The 21,398-nt window shown below is 43.1% G+C and overlaps 2 protein-coding genes across 2 annotated transcripts in view; one reads left to right on the plus strand and one right to left on the minus strand.

The window, feature by feature from the left end:
- RGSL1 (regulator of G protein signaling like 1) overlaps positions 1-21,398 on the plus strand; it is a 129,425-nt gene that overhangs the window by 6,753 nt on the left and 101,274 nt on the right. The window contains exons 2-3 of the mRNA XM_017524482.2: positions 1,932-2,011; positions 11,816-11,895. Of these exons, the coding sequence (XP_017379971.2) occupies positions 1,932-2,011; positions 11,816-11,895 (160 nt within the window). The remainder of the gene's footprint in view (positions 1-1,931; positions 2,012-11,815; positions 11,896-21,398) is intronic.
- Positions 7,670-10,561, minus strand: LOC108301340 (transmembrane epididymal protein 1-like). The gene is given in 4 exon segments (XM_017524483.2): positions 7,670-9,327; positions 9,623-9,861; positions 9,863-9,923; positions 9,926-10,561. Coding segments are annotated over 4 exon segments (993 nt in total). The 5' UTR covers positions 10,074-10,561; the 3' UTR covers positions 7,670-8,782.

The following is a 21,398-nucleotide window of genomic DNA, read 5'->3' on the forward strand; positions in this document are numbered from 1 at the left end:
TTCAGGTGTTTTTCAACTACCACATTTCAATAACTGCAAACTTTTTTTCTTATGGAAACTTTTGGCAAAGTGGAAGCACGTACTCACCCTACCACTGCTATTTCTTCTTCTTTTTTTTGAGATGGAGTCTCACTCTGTTGCCCAGGCTGGAGTGCAGTGGTGCATTCTCAGCTTACTGCAACCTTTGCCTCCTGGATTCAAGCAATTTTTCTGCCTCAGCTTCCCAAGTAGATGGCACTATAGGCATGTGCCACCACGCCAGCTAATTTTTGTGTTTTTAGTAAAGCCAGGGTTTCACCACATTGGCCAGGCTGGTCTTGAACTTCTGACCTCAAGCGATTCTCAACCCCTTGGCCTCCCAAAGTGCTGGGTTTACAGGAGTGAGCCACCGCACCCAGCCCCTACTTCTGTTATTCCTATATCTTCCCTTATGACCATGCTGTGGACTCAACCCATGGCTGATGATGAAACTCAAGCTCCCCGAACCTGTTTTTCCCAGATCATTTGTCTTCCAAACCAGAATATGCATCTTCAAGTTAGGAGTTAACCTTTGCTTCCTTTTGTTCAAGATTCTTCATTCTGCAGTTTGGGAACCCCTCTAAACTTCAAATTTCATCTGGGAAATACAGCTATATGACCACCAAAAAGTCTCCCTCCCTCCCACAGGCAGAGCTGTGGAAGGGGACTGCCTAGGCAGGGACTACATTTCCCTGCCTCTCAGAGACTGAGCTTGAGCCAATGAGATGTGTGGAGAAGTGCTGCATTCCACTTCAAGGGAGGCTCTACACAGGATGGGTGGAGTCTAGCTTCTGAAAGACTATGTGGACAGCTCCCTGCCGACCAGGAATGCTGGCATTCAACTTTATGTATAGGGATTAGTAAGCTCCTATTGTGTTAAGCCAATAAGATTGAAGGGTTTATGTCTTTAAATCAGTTAATACATGCTGTCTACCATTTCCTAAGAGAACCACAGGAAGCTCATGTAACCGAAACTCCTGGCCATCAATTATGACCAGCTGCCTGATGGGTTAAGCTAATTATTCCCGACCAATCCTCTCCTCTGCCTTCACTATCTCAGTTCTACAATACTTATGTGCCCTAAGTCACCTACTTTCTCAGGCCTGGAAACCTAAATTCACAAAGGCTTCCATATGATTATAGACTCAGAGCACAAGAAGTAAATGGCTGTGAAGCTACCACTTCTCAACAGTATCTGCTTCACTTTCTTATTTTAATTTTATATTAGGGGGTACTGGTTTGTTACATTGGACATTGGTATTACATGCATCATGGTGAGAGTTGAGCTTCTAATGTACCCATCACCTCATATTGGACATTGTACCCAGTAGGTAATTTTTCAACCCCATCTCCCTACCTCCCATTTTTTGGAGTGCTCAGTCTATTTTCTCTAACATTATGTCCATGAGTACCATTCGTTTAATAACAATGGTACACATGGACATAAAGATGGAGAAAGCTCCATTGAGGACATCCAATATTTTATTTTCTGCTTCTGTGTCAGTTTACTTAGGATAATGGCCTCCAACTCCATCTATGTTGCTGCAAAGGACATGATTTTGTTGTTTTTTATGGCTGCATAGTATCCCATGGTGTATATATACTACATTTTCCAATCAACTGTTGTGGACATTTAGGTTGAATCCATGACTTTGCTTTTTTTAAATACTGCTGCAGTAAACACATGAGTGCGGGTGTCTTTTTACATAATGATTTATTTTCCCTTCGGTAGATAGCCAGCAGTGAGATTGCTGGGTTGAATGGTAGTTCTATTTTTAGTTCTTTGAAATATCTCCATAGTGTTTTCCATGGAAGTTGAACTAATTTACATTCCCACCAGCAGTGTACAAGTGTTTCCTTTTGTCCACATTCTCACCAATATGTTATTTTTTGGCCAGGGGAGGTAGCTAACACTTGTAAACCCAGCACTTTGGGAGGCCAAGGTGGAAGGATTGCTTAAGCGTAGGATTCAAGACTGGCTTTGGGCAACAAGGTGAGACCTCGCTTCTACAAAAAATTTAAAAATTACCTTGTGTGGTGATACCCACCTGTGGTCCCAGCTACTAAGGAGACTGAGGCAAGGAAAGTCACTTGAGCCCAGGAGTTCTAGGCTACGGTAAGCTGTGTTCATATCCCTGTACTGCAGCCTGGGTGACAGGGTCAGACACTGTCTCAATAATAATAATAATGTAAATAAAATAAAATAAAACATCTGTGGGGTTTTTTTTTTATATTTTAATGAAAGCCATTCTGACTGGCGACAGTTGGTATCTCAGTGAGGTTTTAATTTGCATTTCTCTGATGATTATTGATGTTAATCATTTTTTCAGGTGCTTGTTGGCCACTTGTATTTCTTCTTTTGAGAAATATCTGTTGATGTCCTTGGCCTAGTTTTTAATGGGATTGTTTATTTTTTTTCTTCTTGAATTTAGTTTCCTGTAGATTCTAGATATTAATCCTTTGTTAGAGGCAAAATTTGTAAATCTTTTCTCCCATTATGTAGGTTGTCTGTTTACCTTGTTGATGATTTATTTTGCTGTGCAAAAACATCTTAGTTTAAGTTCCATTTGTCTATTTATGTTTTTGTCGCATTTGCTTTTGGAGTCTTCATCATAAATTCTTTCGCTAAGCTAATGTCCAGAATAATTTTTCTTAGGTTTCCTTCTGAGTTTTTTTTAATATATGTATATAGTTTCAGGTCTTACATTTATGTCTTTAATCCATTTCCTTTTAAATTTTGTATATAGTGAGTGAGAGGGGTCCAGTTTCATTCTTCTGCATATAGCTAGCCAGTTTACCCAGCACCATTTATTGAATAGGATCTCTTTCCCCCATTCTTTATTTTTCTCCACTTTATTGAAAATCAATTGGTTGTTGGTATGTGGCTTTATTTCTGTACCATGATGTGTGTGTCTATTTTTGTACCAACACCTTGCTGTTTTAGTTACTTTACTTTGCAGTATAATTTGAAGTCAGGTGATGTGATGCCTCTGGATTTGTTCTTTTTGCTTAGGAGTGTTTTGGCTATTTGGGCTTTTCTTTAGAGTCATATTAGCTTTAGGATTGCTTTTCTAATTCTGTGAAAAATGATGTTGGTAATTTGATAAGAATTGCACTGAATCTGTAGATTGCTTTCAGTAATATGGTCTTTTTAACCATATTGATTCTTCTAGTACATGAGTATGGGAAGTTTCTCCATTTATTTGTGTCTTCTACCGTCTATTTTGTCAGCATTTTGTAGTTTTCTTTGCAGAGATCTTTCACCTCCTTGGTCAAATGTGTTCCTAGTTTTTATTTTTTTGTGTGTGGCTATAGCAAATGAAAGGAATTTTTTTTTTTTTTTTTTTTTTTAGACAGAGTCTTGCTTTGTCTGTCACCCAGGCTGAAGTACAGTGACTTGTTCTCGGCTCACTGCAACCTCCACCTCCTGAGTTCAAGCAGTTCTTCTGCCTCAGCCTCCCAAGTTGCTGAGACTACAAGCACACGCCACCATGCCCGGCTAATTTTTGTATTTTTAGCAGAGACAGGGTTTTACCATGTTGGCCAGGCTGGTTTCGAACTCCTGACCCAAGTGATCCACCCGCCTCAGCCTCTCAAAGTGCTGAGATTATAGGCATAAGCCACCATGCCCGACTGGAATTTAATTCTTAATTTGTTTCCCAGCTAAAACATTTTAAAAGTACAGAAATGCTACCAATTTTTGTACATTGATTTTGTAACCTGACACTACTGAGGTTATTAATCTGGTCTAGCAGTCTTTAGGGTTTTCTACGTATACAATCATGTAGTCAATGAACAGATAACTTGACTTTCTCTTTTCCATTTTGGATGCCTTTTATTTCTTTCTCTTGCCTGATAGCTCTGGCTAGGACTCCAGTACTTGTTGAACAGTAGAGGTAAGAGTGGACAGCCTTGTCTTATTCCAGTTCCTAGGGGAAATGCTTTTAACTTCTCCCCATTTGTTATGATGTTGGCTGTGGGTTTGTCATAAATAGCTCTCAGTGTTTTTACATATGTTCTGTTCATGCTTAGTTTTTGTTTGTTTACTTTTGTTTTGAGCCAGAGTTTCACTTTGTTGCCCAGGCTGGAGTGCAATGGTGCGATCTTGGATCACTGCAACCCCTGCCTCCCAGGTTCAAGTGAGTCTCCTGCCTTAGCCTACTGAGTTGCTGGGATTACAGCCATGCACCACCACACCTGGCTAATTTTTGTAGTAGAGACGGGGTTTCACCATGTTGGCCAGGCTGGTCTTGAACTCTCAACCTCAGGTGATCCACCCATCTCAGCCTCCAAAGTGCTGGGATTACAGACGTGAGCCACGTGCCCAGCCAGTTTTTTGTTTTGTTTTGTTTTGTTTTTTTGTTTTTTTTAGGGTATTTATCATGAATGGATGTTGGATTTTTATCAAATGTTTTTCTGCATCTATTGAGATAATCATATGATTTTTGTTCTTCTGTTTATGTGGTGGATCACATTTATTGATTTGTGTATGTTAAACCATCCTTGCCTCCCTGAATGAAGCCCAATTTATCATAGTAAATTAACTTTTCGGTATGTTGTTGTATCTGGTTTGCTAGTATTTTGTTGAGAATTTTTGCATCTATGTTCATCAGGTATATTAGCCTGTAATTTTCTTTTTGTTTTTGTTGTATCCTCGCCTGGCTTTGGTATTAAGGTAATACTGGATTTGTAGAATGAGTTAGGAAGGGATCCCTCCTCCTGGGTTTTTTGGAATAGTTTGGTAAGAATGGTTCTGGCTCTTCTTTGTACGCCTACTTCATTTTGGATACAGGGCCACAGGTCTTAGTACCATATAGTGTTTTCTACTGCTGACAGCGTTAGTTAAACCTTTACTAAAGTTTAACACCATCTTCATTAGTTTCCTATTTCTTTGTAACAAAGTAACACAAATTTAGGAGCATACACAATGAAAACTTACCATTTCACAGTTTCTGTGGGTCAGGAATCCAGTAGGAGTTAACTGAGTCTTCCGCTCTAGAACCTGCTCTCAGTGCTTGGCACATAGCTTTCATAGATAAATCACAACGTGACTGAGTTTTCCAGGCCAGCAATAGTGAATCCTTGATGATTCACCTTCTTCTAATGGGCTCATCTGACTAGCTCAGACCTACCCAGGACAGTCTTCCTCTTGATTAATTCAAAGTCAACTGATTAGTAACTAAGCATAGAATTGATAATTCCTTATATTAACTGTCCAAGCAACACTCAAGGGTAGAGGATTAACCTGATTGTGTACACCAAAGGCAGGAATCTTGGGGACCATCTTAGAATTCTACTTTCCGCACCATCTAATTATCCTTTTCATCCATTACCATAGTTACAATATAATTATGTACACAGTTATTTGTATTTTTCTCATTATTTTATTGCCAAACCTTGTATAGTTCCTTGAAAATAGTAGCTCTTCAGAATTCCTAAATATATTAATTAATCCCTTGGTCATTTTGATTGGAGGTGAAAAATTTTCTTCATCTATTGATCACAAGTTTAAAAATAAGTGTCCTTCATTGGATCTTTACTTTTGTGAAATTTAGCAGTGAACGTTTTCTTTCTTCACTCTTCCCAACATCTGAAGGTGAATTCTTTCTAATGTTCTGTCCTGCAGTGTAATTCCTCGACTGGTATTTTAGGTAGGTTTCAATGAGAAATAGATGAAAACCCAAGTTGGGATAGTTTAAAGAGGGTTTAATAAAGGTTCTTCTGGGCCGGGCACAGTGGCTCGTGCCTGTAATCCCAACACTTTATGGGGCTGAGGCAGGTAGATCATCTGAGGCTAGGAGTTCAAGAGCAGCCTGGCCAACATGATGAAACCCCATTTCTATTAAAAATACAAAACATTAACTGGGCGTGTTGGCAGGTGCCTGTAATCCCAGCTACTCAGGAGGCTGAGGCAGGAGAATTGCTAGAACCTGGAGGATGGAGGTTGCAGTAAGGCAAGTTGGCACCATTGTACTCCAGCCTGGGTGACAGAGCAAGACTCTGTCTCAAAAAATAAATAATAAATAAATGTACTTTTCTTTGTACAGATATGGACAGAGTATAAGGAGCTCATAAGGGACACTTGAGTAATTGTCAGAGCTGTTAACTGCCTCTAGGCCCCAAAGGGAGGTGGGACATGAGGCATGATACTTTTTTATATGAAAGGATAGTGAGTTGAATGGTGGCACCCAAAAGGATAGGTCCGAGTCCTAACCCCTGGAACCTGTGGATGTGATCTTACTTGGAAAAGAGTATTTGCAGATATAATTTAAGTTAAGGACCTCCAGATGAGCTTACCCTGGATTTGGGGTGGGCCTTAAAGGCAATGGCAGGTGTCCTTGTAAGAGAAAAGCAGAAGCAGATTAAATGCACAGAGATACAGGAGAAGACAATGTGAAGATGGAGGCATACATGGGAGTGATGCAGATATAATAAGCCAAGGAACGCCAAAGATTACCTGCAGTCAGAGGAAGCCAGGACAGAGATGTGCAGCATATTTTACAGCAGAGCATCTGTGAGGAACAAACCCTGTCTACACCTTCAAACACAGTTGTTGTTTTTACAAATAAAAAGCCAGTTGTCCCTCACATTTATTGAAGAAACCATTTATAATATGTATTTAATTCTCACATTCCATATTTCTGTTTCTAGAACCTCTTTTAAGCTATACTGTATTGATTTATGGACCTGCGGTACTTGCTTGCTCCTAGACCACACTATTTTAATTCTTGAATTAATTTCATAATGGACTATGAAAGCTGACAAAGCAATTTTCATCCTCATTTTTTTCTTCTGGGGAAAAAAGGACCCCACTGTTCTCAGTGTTTCTTTCTCAGATATATTTTACAATGGGTTTGCTGAATTTTGTTAAAAATCATTTTGGGATTTTTTTTGGAGGGGAGTACATTTAATTTAAATATGTTTCTGCAAATGTAGGTATATTAGCTGCAAGACATATTTTATGAGATACTATGTTGGGAGAAATTCACTAATTATCAGAGATTTGCTTAGCAGCTTAGAACTAAGATATGCATGACTTGATAAGATCAATAAGGAATTATTTACCATGACTGTATTCAAGAATGGCAATAAAAAAATGAGAGCCCAGATGATAAATAATGGGAAAGAGCCCAGTAATTAGACATAACCCAAGAAACAAGGAGAATTAGATGCGTCTTGTCTCAAGCTCCAGTCTGACCTGTACCCAAAATGTTAGCGGGGGTATGGAAGCCCAGCATCCTCTGTTTACCCAGGGCAGCCTAGGATAGAGACAGAAAGTGTGACGTGCACATGCTCTTTAAGAGGTCTGGGGATTGTTGCAGTGTTCCACTCATGCACACAGGGGCTTCTTGCCGCCTGCGTTCTGCCCATCTTGTTTTCCAGATCAGTCACGCTTCTCCACCTTTCTCTGCAGAGAAGTCATGAGAGCCCAGACAGCAGAAGCAGGGGCTTGACTTTCAGAGCGTATGTTCCTGTTCTGTCTCTGACCAGCCACAAGTCTTTGGGCACAGGCACCTGTGGAAGCCTTCAGTTTTTTAATATGTAAAACGGAGACATCTGGAAAGCCAACAGGGCGTACCTCGTAGAGGTCCAGTGAAGGATGATACACAGAGTAAACTAATCCCCTGAACAGGTCAGTGGAGCTTATTTTACACACAGACCCACTGCTATGTGATGCAGTCTTAGCCCTTGGCTTCCTCTCCCGAGAGTTCACAAAGGAGACATTACATTTAGGAGAGACTGTCAAGGGAGGCGCTGGAAGAAAATGAGACTTTATTAGGCATGAACTGTGCGGAGGACAACATTATATTCTGGAACATGCAGAGGAAATGGGTAACTAGGATATGGTAAATTCCCTGCTGTTCAGGAGCCTTCCTTGTAGTCGGTGGGGCAAAACCTCCTGGAGAGGAGCAATATGAGATACAGAGTGAAGGAGAGTGTATCAGCAGCATGGGCAATGCAGATATACATGAGTTGCTCAAGAGCTCCAGACCCAAGGAGTTTATGAAAATTTTCTGGAGGAGGACTTTTTGGTGGAAGTGGTACAGGAAATTTATTTCTGAGTGTAAAATGACACCGTGTAGTGAAAATGTGACTGCCGACGGGTTTTATAGAGCGTGTAATCTGGAAAGGCTCAAGTGTACGATGCAGTAAATCAGGATCTAGTAAATTACTGCTGGGGCTAGTGGTCGTTAAACAAGTAGAAAAACACTTTGCTTTGGCTGGATTAGAGGTCAGGAGTAAGAGGTGTGGTGGCATTTAGTGAAAGTTTGGATTATGGAGACTTGAAAAACTGTGATGTAAATTTTAATCCTCACTTTATGTGCAGAGTCTGAAACTATGCTAGTCCACCCAAGTTAAAAATATATATGAGATTCTTATTTCAGTCAGGTAGGGTAAGTGAATGGTACTCCATCTGTTTACGCCATTTCACCTTAGCTGGCCAACAATGAACCCATCATTGCAATCTTGATTTGTGAAGTCTTTATTCTTTAGGTAAAAGCTGGATAGGCAGCTGGTGCTGGCATCGCTGCTGGGCTCCACTCTCTTTTTTCAGAGGCCTCCCTTTGATTGTTCTCTTCCTGCTATGGATATTTCTTGACCACCTTCCTACCCCTTTGGGTCTCTTCCTCCTCTCCCACTTCCACATAACCCCATCTGTGCCCTCGCTTCAGGTTTCTCTCTCCCTATCTCCTCAGCAGTCTGATGCTCAGATACAGGGACAACAGTCGGGGCCAATTACTGTCCTTCAGGGCCATTCCTTTCACTGGGGACCAGAAAGGGTGCCATGCTTATGGCTGAGAAGCCCACAGGAGGAAGGCAAGGTGGATGATGTGCCAGCCACTATAGACTCTGTCTCAGGGGAGCTCTTTGAAAAAAGGAGGACCTGGTCCTCTTTCTCTGACTGCTCCACTTCCTGTAGCAACTTGTAGAGGGGTCCTGGAGGGCTTGCGTAATACGGAGCTTCCTTGGGCCCCGTCAGCTTCAAGCTGGGAGTGTAACAACGATGCCAAAAGGAAGAGAAGCTGTAGATTCCCAACAGGCACAAGGCATCGATCATCACATGCCAGCAGAAGAAGGTGGTGACAAACATGATGTCACTGATGTCATCGTCCTGCCATGGGTAGCCAGAGACAGGTCTGTATAGAATAAAGCCTGCCTGCATCAGCCAGGAGCCCATCATGAGGATCAGAAAGGTCTCCATCAGCTGGAGATGACACATGTTGGGAGCCCACAGCTCTGCAGTGAACACCAGCAACAGCAGGAACACCACCAGGATGAGCAGAGAGTGCACGTGCAGCTCCACCCCTTCTGAGTATTTTTATTTTTCTCAGACAGAGTATCCCTCTGTCATCTGGGCTAAAGTGCAGTGGCACAATCTCAGCTCACTGCAACCTCCACCTCCCAGATTCAAGCAGTTCTGCGTCAGCCTTCCGAGTAGCTGAGATTGTAGTCCCGCGCCACAATGCCGGGATAATTTGTTTGTATTTTTGGTAGAGATGGAGTTTCGCCATGTTGGCCAGGCTGGTCTCGATCCCCTGACCTCATGATCTGCCCGCCTCAGGCTCCCAAAGTGCTGGGAATACAGGCACGAGCCCCGCACCCAGCCCTTCTGAGTCTCTAACATGTGACACCATCAGCAGCAGGAGCTCATAGATGATCAGGACCAGGGTACCTTTTTCTAGGCCCACATGCCTCTGAGGCAGCACGTTCTTGCTCATGAAGTCCACGCAGCCATTGAGAGTGAGGAGGATGAACATGGTGAGGTGCTGCCACTCTTTGGGGTACATGAACTTTGATAGCATCTGCTTTCTCATCAGCACCATCCCGCCGTCTAGACACATACAATGTTAAGAGAGAGCCTGTCATTATCTTCAGGAATCCTCCATAGGCTATTTTCCACACCTGGCACATCTTTGCTTATTCCTGGGAGGGCACAAAGGATACAGGAGACAGCCTTTGAGTATCATGGCCTTGGAGACCACTGTGGCCTGATATAGTCCGTAAGTGAAAAGAAATACCTCTGGGTAAAAATGGCCAATGAACTTCCCCATGGAATAGAGGTCTGTCTGACTGAAGAGTGAACAATACTCAGGACCTCTCTGCCCTCCTCTCCCTCACAGGCCCCTGGAGTTTTGGGCTATATATACAGAGCTAAGTTCTACCTACTTTTATCATCTCCTTCTGCCCACTGCTCCCACAGAATGGAAAATTCTGGATAGGAGCCTAGGTTTTTAGTGAGGTAGGTCTCATTGTTGCATTTCATTCTAGTACACTGGGAACTAATTGAGTTCTGCCAAAGTATAAAAATAAATATTTTTTAGGATGCACCTGTGGGAATTTCTGGTCTCAGGAGTTCTGTTTTGGGGTCCTTGAGGACCTTCTGGTCATACTTGTCCCTTTCTCTAATGACTTGCTTCCTTCTGCCCCTGTTCAATGCTCAGAATAGGAGGAGAGAGGTGCCTGAGCACGGAGATTATGCAGAGAAGGCCTAGGTTACTCACAAACCCTCATGCATCCTTTAAGACTCCTTACTTGGCCGGGCGCAGTGGCTCAAGCCTATAATCCCACCACTTTGGGAGGCCAGGGCAGGCAGATCTTGAGGTCAGGATTTCGAGACCAGCCTAGCCAACATGATGAAACCCCATCTCTATTAAAAACACAAAAACTAGCTGGGCATGGTAGCAGCTGCCTGTAATCCCAGCTACTCGGGAGGCTGAGGCAGGAGAATCATTTGAACTCAAAATATACCCTATTTAACCCCTGACAACTGGAACAGGGGTGTCCACAGTCAGAGGAGGAGGAGGGCAGAAGTGTGCACTAGAACACCAAATGTTTGAGGCTTAAAATGAAATGGATGCAGAATAAATAGCCCCAAATAAACTTCTATCTGTGGTGTCCAGTCTCCCTCCTTGGCCAGGCATCAAGGCTACGTGTTGTTCATTTAACCACGAACATCCTAATCTCAGGACTTTGAAGATAGTAATCACCCATCTCAAACCAGACACTGCCCACAGTAGCTGAGAAAGAAGCCAAAGGTGGTGAATGATTAGCAGAACTGCCAGGCAGCTCCAGAGCCTGAACACAGCGTACCAGGAAAGCTGTTTTGTTGGGGAAACTCAGACTGACCAAAGGAGCCAAGGAGGCCCTTCTACTCCATAGTGAGACTCCCCCCACGCCTGTCTCCCCAAAGCACCATCCTGTAGTCCCAAGGGGCCCCATGGGGCCCCAAGCACAGCCTTTACCACTGTGTCTAGCGTCATGAAATGCTCCAGTGAGCAAGAAGGTCCTCAGGAATCCAGTAAAGATGAATTTACTAACGGTGATGACATAATCTTGTCCTCACAGAGATGACAGTATCACTAAAAGTGTAGTACACATACACACTAAATATACAAGCCTATGTGAAAGAATTATTTGGAATTAGAGAGTGTCATGCCGAGTGATGTGTAGAATGCATTTTAGAGGATTTTAATAAGAAGATTTGTTTGTGGGGAAGGTATAAGGAATCATCTCTGGACATGTCATAGAAAACTTCCCATTACTGGGGATGGAGGCAGCAGACCACCATGGCATGTGAATACCTATGTAGCAATCCTGCACGAACTGCACATGTACCCCAGAACTTAAACTATAATAAGAAAAAAGAAAACTACCCATTACTATGTTTTACTATAAGAATCTTTACTAAAGATTCTTTCAAAATCACCTTTTTAATTTGTCCCACTTTGGTTGCTTAAGTTTTCCTCACCGTATTTGTCATCATTAATGTTTATAATTCATTTTGTCTCATTAGGAAACAGCTCCAGGCGACGGAAAACCAGCTGCCTTCATCAGAAACTCACGGGTGGCATTTCTATGGGGAATCGACACAAGGTCAGAGTCCAGGCCTCATCTGTCCAGACTTTTTTCTTAATAGTTCAAACATGGGTGGGCTACTCTAATAGCATAAACAGAGAAATGTTTTGTTTGCTACTCTAGAACCACCCTCCACCCTTACCCACCCTCTATGCCTCTGGAGGCTGCACTTGACGGATGGCAGTGACAACCTTCTTCACACTCTGGTTTCTGCTTGGGTTTGTTAAAGGAAGGCACAGGAAGAAAGAAGGAGGGTGGTGAGCCAAAGGAGGGTGGGTCTGATGTAGCCGTTCCCAGGTAGCCTCTCTGCTGAGTACAGAGAATGTTTGCATCACCTACAGAGGGCCCCAGCTCCAGCAGGAGGCCAGCTCCTGTAGCTAGAGCTAACCCTCAGGTCTGGTCAGCAGCTTCCCTGTGCGTAGGTGTGGTTAATGGCTCTTCACTGTTGCTAACCATTGGGTATGTTAGCATCCCTGCCAAGATCGTTTTAAATGGCTCCTTTAGTTAACACTTAAGAGTTTTACCCCATTTGAGTGTGCAATTCTGGGTCAATGATTGATAGAGTAACAGACATCAAGGGTGGCCTCAAGAGTGGCCCTCAAGAGAGAATTCTGGGACGAGGTTGCTCTCACACTTGAAAAATACATGGATAACCCTCCTTGCCAGGGAAAAGGAAGCATTTCATCTCTAAGTTATGGAGGCATCACAATTACACCATCATTGCATGGACGGAAGTGCAAGTGAGGGCAGGGGGTTGGGAGAGGAAGTGGTTTTGAAAAATTGGTACGATGGTGACAATAATGATTACACAAATTTTGGGTCAGCTAACTCCTTTTGGTGCCCTAGATATATGTGTCTGGTAGCCACTAACTACATGTGTCTATTTACATTAAAATTAAGATTAATTGAAACTAAATAAAATTTAAAATTCAGTTCTTCTGTCACATGAGCCACATTTCAATTACTCAAAAACCGCATGTGGCTAGTGACTGCTATATTCTAGGCCAGCACAGGTAGAGAACACGTTTATCACTGCAGAAAGTTGTATTGGACAGTGCTGTCCAAGGGAGTATACAGAGTGAAAAGAAAAATTGAAGGCCTTAAATTCTCCATTCAGAAGATGGGTGGAAAATGAAAACACTTTTATGCCAGCTTTGAAGGAATCCCTCATTTCTTCTGGTTGCATGGCAGATATGGCAATGATTACATCAAGTGCTGTATTATATGGCTTGTACAGTGGCAGAGCCAATCAAATGCTTGTCCATGCCAGTCTCTAAGACTAAATTAAGTGCTCTAGTGGGAGAAGGAATGACATCCTGAGATATGAGAGGGAGAAACAGGTGAGGCTAAAAACTTTGTTTTATGTTTTTTTGAGACAAGGTCTCACTCTGACACCCAGGCTGGGGTACAGTGACACAATCTCAGTTCACTGCAACCTCTCCCTCCCAGGCTCAAGAGATCCTCCCACCTCAGCCTCGTGAGTAGCTGAGACTACAGGCCCGCACCACCATGCTTAGCTAGTTTTTGTATTTTTAGTAGAGACGGGGTTTCACCATGTTGGCCAGTCTGGTCTCGAACTCCTGACTTCAGGTAATCCACCTGAGTCAGCCTCCCAAAAGTTCTGGGATTACAGGCGTAAGCCACCGTGCCTGGACAGGCTGAAAACTTTGAACTCCTTAATCCTCTATGACCTCTTTTTTTAATTGAGGAAACCCCCCTTCCCACCATAAAGAACACCTTCCTCTGTATAAACACCTTTCAATGACTATGCCTGGGAGAATGTCAGCCCCATGGGATGCTGATCTCTATAGGATCCACTCCCACTTCCCTAATTACCTCCAGGACCACAACAAGAGTAGATCCCAAATAAGGATGTACAAGACCTGGTCTGAAGTGGGAGAGGAAACCGATACACTAAAATAATTATGAGACGTTACCAACCAGTTTAGGCCAGAGTTTGGGGAGGATGGATGTGAATGAACCCTAAAGCTGTTTGACCATGCAAAGTAAAACTGAAGATCTGACTGAGCTACATTTATCAATATGAGTTTTCTTCCCTGAGATTCTGAATCTGATGTGTTGGCTTGAGCAAATAGAAGTAGCATGTATAGTTTGCTAGGTTGGCCCGTCGGTGGCCTGCAGTCAGTGGAATTGACGTTTTGGAAGTTCCTGGTAAACACTAGAGAAGCACTGCCAAACAGAACTTTCGATTTCTACGATGAATTTGTATGGTGTGTGCTGTCCAATGCAATAACTTCTAGCCACCTGTGGCTACTGAGTACTTAAAATGTGGCCAGAACAACTAAGACACTGAATTTTATTTTATTTTAATTAATTTAAATTTAGCACATAGGGCTAGTGGCTACTGTATTGGATAGTGCCACTCTAGTTTAAAAAGTCTGAAGGCTCAGGGGAATTGGCAATGTTAGGGGAACCTATAAGGGCAACTAGCTCAGCCACCCCTTAATCATAGTCCCTGGAGGGTTTGGAAGAGATTTTCTTTTTCTTCTGGTTCTACTCTGGCTGTAATCTAGAGCCTCTGATATATGGCGTTACCATTCACTTCTTATTAGTTTTTCCATTTTTATTTTTACTTTTTCTTTAACACAAAAGTTACCTAGAAGAATGTCTTAATTTCCAAATAAATTGTTTTGTTTCCTTTTACCATTCTTTCTATGTTGATGTTATTTCTGCTTTGGGCAGGGTGGTAGGGAGCAGGGGAATGTATTTTTTCCTTAATAAATATTCCTTGAGCAGTATTCAAATCTTCAAAATAATTAATTCAAATCTTCAAAATTAATTTAAAAATAATATTTATTAATTTTATATATGATATCCTTATTTCTGAAATGAATATATTATTACGTTCTTTGACCATGGCTCTGTATTATTTCTCTTTATTTCTATCAGCATTTATTTAATGCTTATATTTATATACGTATAAATAAAATGCCACATTGTCAATGCATTAAGATTCATAACTTATATTTTTTTGGTGAATTGAATACAATTGAAAGAAAATATCTTTGTCACTCTTAATTGTTAATGCTTCTCATCTCATTTTCTTTTGTCAGATATTAGCATTACAGCATGTGCTTTCTTTTATTATTTACCTAGTATATTTTAGTGCCTATTTTTCAGCCTTTTTGTGCCACTTCAGTTTAAGAATCTGTCTTTTAAATACTAGTTTTACACTATAGTTGAGGCTATTCAGAAAATCTGTGTTACTTTGACAAAGAAACTTAAGATACTTAAATTTATTGTGATCATTAATGTATTTAGACTTACTGATATATTTTGGACCCCAGTTCTTCCTTTAAAAAGAATTCTGTAGGAATGAGTAACGTACATTTACTAGAATTAAAATTTCCCCTAAAACAAAGATAAGTGTGTTAGAATTGAAGGTTAGAGAAGCCTGAGATGTCCTATGTTTTCAGCCTTTCTCACTCCTCCAGCTCCAGCTTTGTAAAACTTTACAAACAATCCCATTGGATCTTAAGAACCTTGACATACCATATAGGCACGTAACAGGCACAGACATCCTTGGTTTCTCATAGCACCAATAGTTTGTGTGAAGCCTCTACTCTTTTGCTCCTCAAATAAATGAATTACGTATATTTACGAGATTTAGTTAACATCAAGTCCTTACCTCACTGGCATCTCACACAGAGCAGCACTACCAAATGCAGCAGTTATTGGCTAGTGTGTTTTCTCCATGTTAAGAAAGACAAGAACATTTTGAGATACCCTAAGAAGCAACAGGGTAGCCAGGCGTGGTGGCTCAAGCCTATAATCCCAGCACTTTGGGAGGCCGAGGCGGGTGGATCACTTGAGATCAGGAGTTCAAGACCAGCCTGGCCAACATGGTGAAATCCCATCTCTACTAAAAATACAAACATTAGCCAGGCATGGTGGTGGGCACCTGCCTGTAATCCCAGCTACTCAGGAGCTGAGGCAGGAGAATAGCTTGAACCTGGGAGCTGGAGGTTGCAGTGAGCCAAGATCGTACCACTGCACTCCTGCCCGAGTGACAGACAGAGACATTCCATCTCAAAAAAAAAAAGAAGGAACAGTGTGAGGTGGTGGTTGGTGGGACGGACTCTAGGACTACTCTGCCATGGTTGGAACCTCACCTTTGCCATGTTTTCTGCCATTCAGTAGTTATAAGAGCTCAGTCCAGTAGCTTAACCTCTCTCACTTCAGAGGGTTACTGTTACTGTATGGATTAGAAGACATAATTTATGTAAAAATACTACTGCAATCCTCATAAAAACTCAGAAAATGGTGGTTGATATTAATAATTGGTATCTTAGTCCCTTCTCAGGACTGTAGACCGGACTTTTTACAGAAATTGTCTTTCCTTCTTTCTTCCTTTCTTTCTTCCTTCCTTCCTTCTCTTCTTTTCTCTTCTTGTCTTTTTCTTTTCTTTCTTTCTCACTTTCTCTCTTTCTTTCTTTGTTCTCTTCAGGTTCTCACTCTGTTGCCTAGGCTGGAGTGCAGTGGAGTGATCTCGGCTCACTGCAACCTCTACCTCCTGGGTTCAACTGATTCTTCTGCCTCAGCCTCCCAAATAGCTGGGACTACAAGTGTGTGCCACCACACCTGACTAATTTTTGTATATATACTAGAGATGGGGTTTCACCATACTGTCCAGCGGGGTCTCAAACTCCTGACCTGAAGTGATCAGCCCGCCTCGGCCTCCCAAAGTGCTGGGATTACAGGTGTGAGCCACTGTGCCCGGCCTGTTATTTCTGTAATACCTCAAGAAGGAGAACTGGGGAGCTCCTTTAATTTTTAAAATATTTCTATAAAGAGACATAATTGTCTTCCCTTGATATTCTCAGCATCCCCCAAGCTGACCGAAGATATCAGTCCATGAACAGAGAGCCTGAGGTTTAAACAGGTGTCACATTTGCTGGTCTCTTACTCAGAATCTCTGCCCTATTTTTACCTGTTTTGTCTGCAGTTGCTGCATTAAGACCTGGCCTTAATGAAATATTTGGTTCTGGATCTTTTCATGTCCCCAATTAACTTTAATGAGCAAATAGGGAAAGATCAAGAGACCTGCGGCTGGGACTTAGGAGAAACTTTGAAGCAGAAGCCAGGATGGGGTAGATGCCCTCTGGCAATTGACCAGCGTTTGCTTTTGGTGACAGCGAACCTTCAGATCTAGTTCATCTGAGCTGCAAACAAGGGGCTGTGGTACCAGCGTATCTGATATTTCACCTTTTGCAATGCCTCTGTGTATCTCATGCAACAAACATGTGTCTGTGAGCAAGAAAATTCTGTAATGCTTCTCTGAAATTCTTTGGGTCATACCCAGTTGAATAAGACACTGTAACTGCTCTTAAGGATTTCACATTCTAGGAGAGGAAGTAAGATGTACACAGGAGGCCACACTGGGAGAAGACTATGACATGTCATAAAAGAGGTACAAAGTTCCAACTGACACAGGACGATACGCTTGTTCCCACCTTGGAGTCATCTGAGCGGCCAGATGCAGGAGTTAGGGGACAGTTGCTCTTTTAAGAATAATGGAGGTCTGGTGCAGTGGCTCTCACCTGTAATCTCGGCAATTTGGGAGGCTGGGGCAGGAGGATGACTTGAGCCCAGGAGTTTGAGGCCAACTGGGCAACATAGCGAGACCCTTTCTCTACAAAAAATAAATAAATAATGAGCCAGGCAAGTGTGGTGATGCATGCCTGTAGTCCCAGCTACTCAGAAGGCTGAGGTGGGAGGATCACTTGAGCCCAGAAGGTTGAGGTTGAGCCATGATCACACCACTGCACACCAGCCTGGGTGGTGGAGCAAGACCCTATGTCAGAAAAAAAAAAAAGTGGCCCTTTAGTTGAAACATACAGTGTATGTATGCACTGGCAGGAAAGTCCAGGGAATGTTCTGAGAGAAGCAAGTTGTACCCACCCTGTTTCTTCCATCTGTGTTTTCATGGGAAAATCTCTAAATCAATCTGAGCCTCATTTTCCCTATAAGTTAAATGAAGCTCTGTCCATCCACTCCTCAGAAGAATTGCAAAGGTCAAATGATTTGTATGGTAATAGGCAGGGAAGTGGATCATCATATGTGCTCAAATAATGGTGGTTAGTGTCTCTCACATCTATTTCTGTTTCTCCTTCTTTATTCTAGTTCTTAAGCTGGTAAGAAGCAGATCTCTGAGACTTTCTACTGGGATATGGAATTTTGGGGCAAAAAGAAGAGTGGGGATCAATACAGACATTTATTTATTTATTTTTAAATAATACACTTGGAGATAGAAGTTGAGAAGTGCTAATATTTAAATAAGGAGGTTTGGGATTGCCAAAGGCAACTCCCAGCAGGGGAAGTTCCTTTTTGTCATAAAAGGACCTCGGTGTCCTGGGGAGAATGAGTTCTGGGGGAGAATGAGTTCTGGACTGGACCCCCAGGCTGAATGCCCCCACTGTTCCCCTCCTTGTTACAACCTCCCAGGTGGTGTGAGTGTCCTGCCACATCCACATCCTCAAGTCACTCTTTTTTCAAAGACATTTCTTTCCCTGCTTCCCCAGTCTGAAGATGCTCCCAGCAAGCTGCTTAAGAATTCATCAAATGCTCTGTTCTTGGCAGCACTGGTCTTCTGGGCATGGCTCGGGAGCAGACCTTCTTTGGAGCTGTAGCTTGTCATTCTCTATTTTTGGTATTCATTTCAACAAACATTTGAAATAAGATCTTCACAGTAGCCAATCTTCTTGTCTCTGAGTTTCAGCAGAAGCTAGTAACAAAAGTATTGGTGGGAAGTCCCACTGTCATTCCAAGGGGTGATGCTGGAGCGCCTTTGCAGGAGTTTGAAATGGAGGTGAGAGTCAGTGCCGCCATCAGCCTGTGGTCATTCCCAGCTTCAGCTCATGCAAGGAATAGAAGTTGGCAAGAGATTGACAAGGGGGCCTTGTCTGCTGAGAACTGTCGGTGTCCTGTGCCTTCTCTGTAGCCCACCCTTCCCCTGATAGTGGGAAAGATGAGGGGTACCCACATCTGCCCTTCAGCCACATGAAGAAGGCTTCAGGGATGCTCTGTGGAGAGCAGGTGTGTGTTCTTTGGGGTCTGAGGAACCGAGAGGCTGTGTCTGCCCCTCATGTGGGGCTGTGCCTGCCTGGTCAGAGGGAGGAGAGGCTCAGAGTGGGAGCTGGACACACACCCACTGATAGGAGAAGGGCGGTGTCAGTTGTCTGCAGGGCATACATGTGAACCCCAGGGAATCTGGCAGCATTGGGATCTTCTTCGCGGGTTCTTCCCCCAGAAGACACCCTGGAGGGATAGAAGGGGCCTTTGGAGTTAGGGGGGGAGAAGAAGGCCCACCTTCTATTTCACTATGTGGGAGAAGGGTGTTGTAGACCTCAAGGGTGCCTCAGTGCTGGATCTCAGCATCTCTGCAGCAGCCACAGAGACACCTCTGGAGAGAGATGACTCACAGGACATGAACAAATGCATCAGCCACAGAGGACTGTGCTCTTTCCCCAGTCTCTCCTCCCTGGGTCCCGGGGGATCAGGGTAAGAGAGGGCAGTTACAGAGTGGGTAGGAGGTGATGACAGGAAGAGAGAAGCTGACCAAGGCCCTGCCACAGCCACCTCCAACCTCTGCAGCCTCCTTAGCCTGAAGCAGCCCAACAAGGGGGAGGGGAGTTTGAAGTTGGACAGATGTTTATAGTTTAGAGAGTACTTTGAGTTGGGATGAATTATTTGATGACTATTCTGGAACGGACCTTTGTTATCTGAGTGACTGAGGTTTTAGTCCAGGAGCGAAGAAAATGAGTTCCACAGGGCAGGTTTGTAGGGCCTGAGGTAAGAAAAACTGCTTCCAGCTTGCACAGAGATAGGCTGAGCTCATTTCGTTAGCCACAGCTTGTGTCATCTACCATGCCATTAGGAGCTGTCCGAGCCGCAAAGACAAGACCCAATACCTACAATTTAGGAGCTGGTAAGGAACAGTGACAACTTTCATAAAAGGCATACCCTTGGAGAGAAAAGAATTTTGGGAAAAAACTAGGAGTTTACTTGGGGCATTTAAAATTTGAGATGTTCAGAATATTAAGAGTGATAAAAAATAAAAAGTTTGAGATGCCTTAGTGATGTTTAAGTACTGATGGCCGTTGTTGGTGATAAAAGTCTGGAGTTCAGGGAAAGGTCAGGAAGAGGGTGCAGATAGATTTGAGAGTCAGCATATAGTTCTGGGGATTTTCAGTGGAGTAGATATGAGGAACTATGAAGGAACCGAGATTTTTCTCCAGTTTACAAGCTAGCATGTTAGCCTGCCACGGGTTCACGGACGCTGCAGAAGACATGACTCTTGGCTCACAGACAGAGGGCTTTACTGCAGGAATAGCAGGAGCCAGAGTATCTGCATTTTGCTACCCCAGATCCTAGGCCTCAATTCCTCAAGCAGCATGAAGAGTGCAGAAGATGCCCATGCAGTGGGCCACAGTGGAGGAAAGAAACCCAGGCTTAGGAGGCCTGAACCTTTTCCAACAAGCGACAAACATGCTCACCTTTTGCTCCAATGGGTCCACTCTTTCCGTGTCCCAAAGCTGTTTGCTATACAATTATCCTTGAAAAGACAGTTCAGAATAAAGCCCGTCAGTGGCTCTGCTCATGAGCCATGCAGAAATGAGACAGATCTGTGGGGAATTGTCTCTCATCAAAGTATCGCCTTCCTAATGAGCTCTGTGGAAATTTTAAAGGGCATTTTTGTTTTCTCACAATGACTGACAGTGCCACTGTCATTTCATGGGCCAGGGCCAGGTATATTAGACATTCCACAATGTGTAAGAGAGTATCAAGCAGAATGAATTTTCTCAGGCCCCACGCAAGTTTTGAATGTTCTGGTAAGCATTTACTTAATTTACCAGCATTAAGTAAATGGGGGAACAAAAACCTATAATTTTTTTTATGTTTTGTTTTTCAAGACAGGGTCTTATTCTGTTGCCCAGGCTGGAGTGCAGTGATGTGATCTCAGCTCACTGCAACCTCCGCCTTCCAGGTTCAAGCGATTCTCCCACCTCAACCTTCTTAGTAGCTGGGACTACAAGTGCTTGCCATCATGCCCGGATAATTCTTGTATTTTCTGGTAGAGACTGGGTTTCACCCATATTGGTCAGGCTGGTCTTGAAATTCCAACCTCAAGTGACCCACCTGCCTCAGCCTCCCAACGTGCTGGGTTTACAGGCAAAACCCCTATAATTTCTGAGCCTGTGCCCTGTCTCTACTCTGCAAAATATTCTTAGTACAGCTTAAGATACACTTAAAATTAAATCATTTAAATCAAAGGAATGTTGTACTTTGTTTTGTTCAGAATTCTATCAAGTTATTCAACATTGGCCGGGCGCGGTGGCTCAAGCCTGTAATCCCAGCACTTTGGGAAGGCCGAGGTGGGCGGATCACGAGGTCAAGAGATCGAGACCATCCTGGTCAACATGGTGAAACCCCGTCTCTACTAAAAATACAAAAAATTAGCTGGGCATGGTGGTGCGTGCCTGTAATCCCAGCTACTCAGG

The sequence above is a fragment of the Cebus imitator genome, unplaced genomic scaffold, assembly GCF_001604975.1.
Source record: "Cebus imitator isolate Cc_AM_T3 unplaced genomic scaffold, Cebus_imitator-1.0 Scaffold33, whole genome shotgun sequence".
Classification (NCBI taxonomy): Eukaryota; Metazoa; Chordata; class Mammalia; order Primates; family Cebidae; genus Cebus; species Cebus imitator.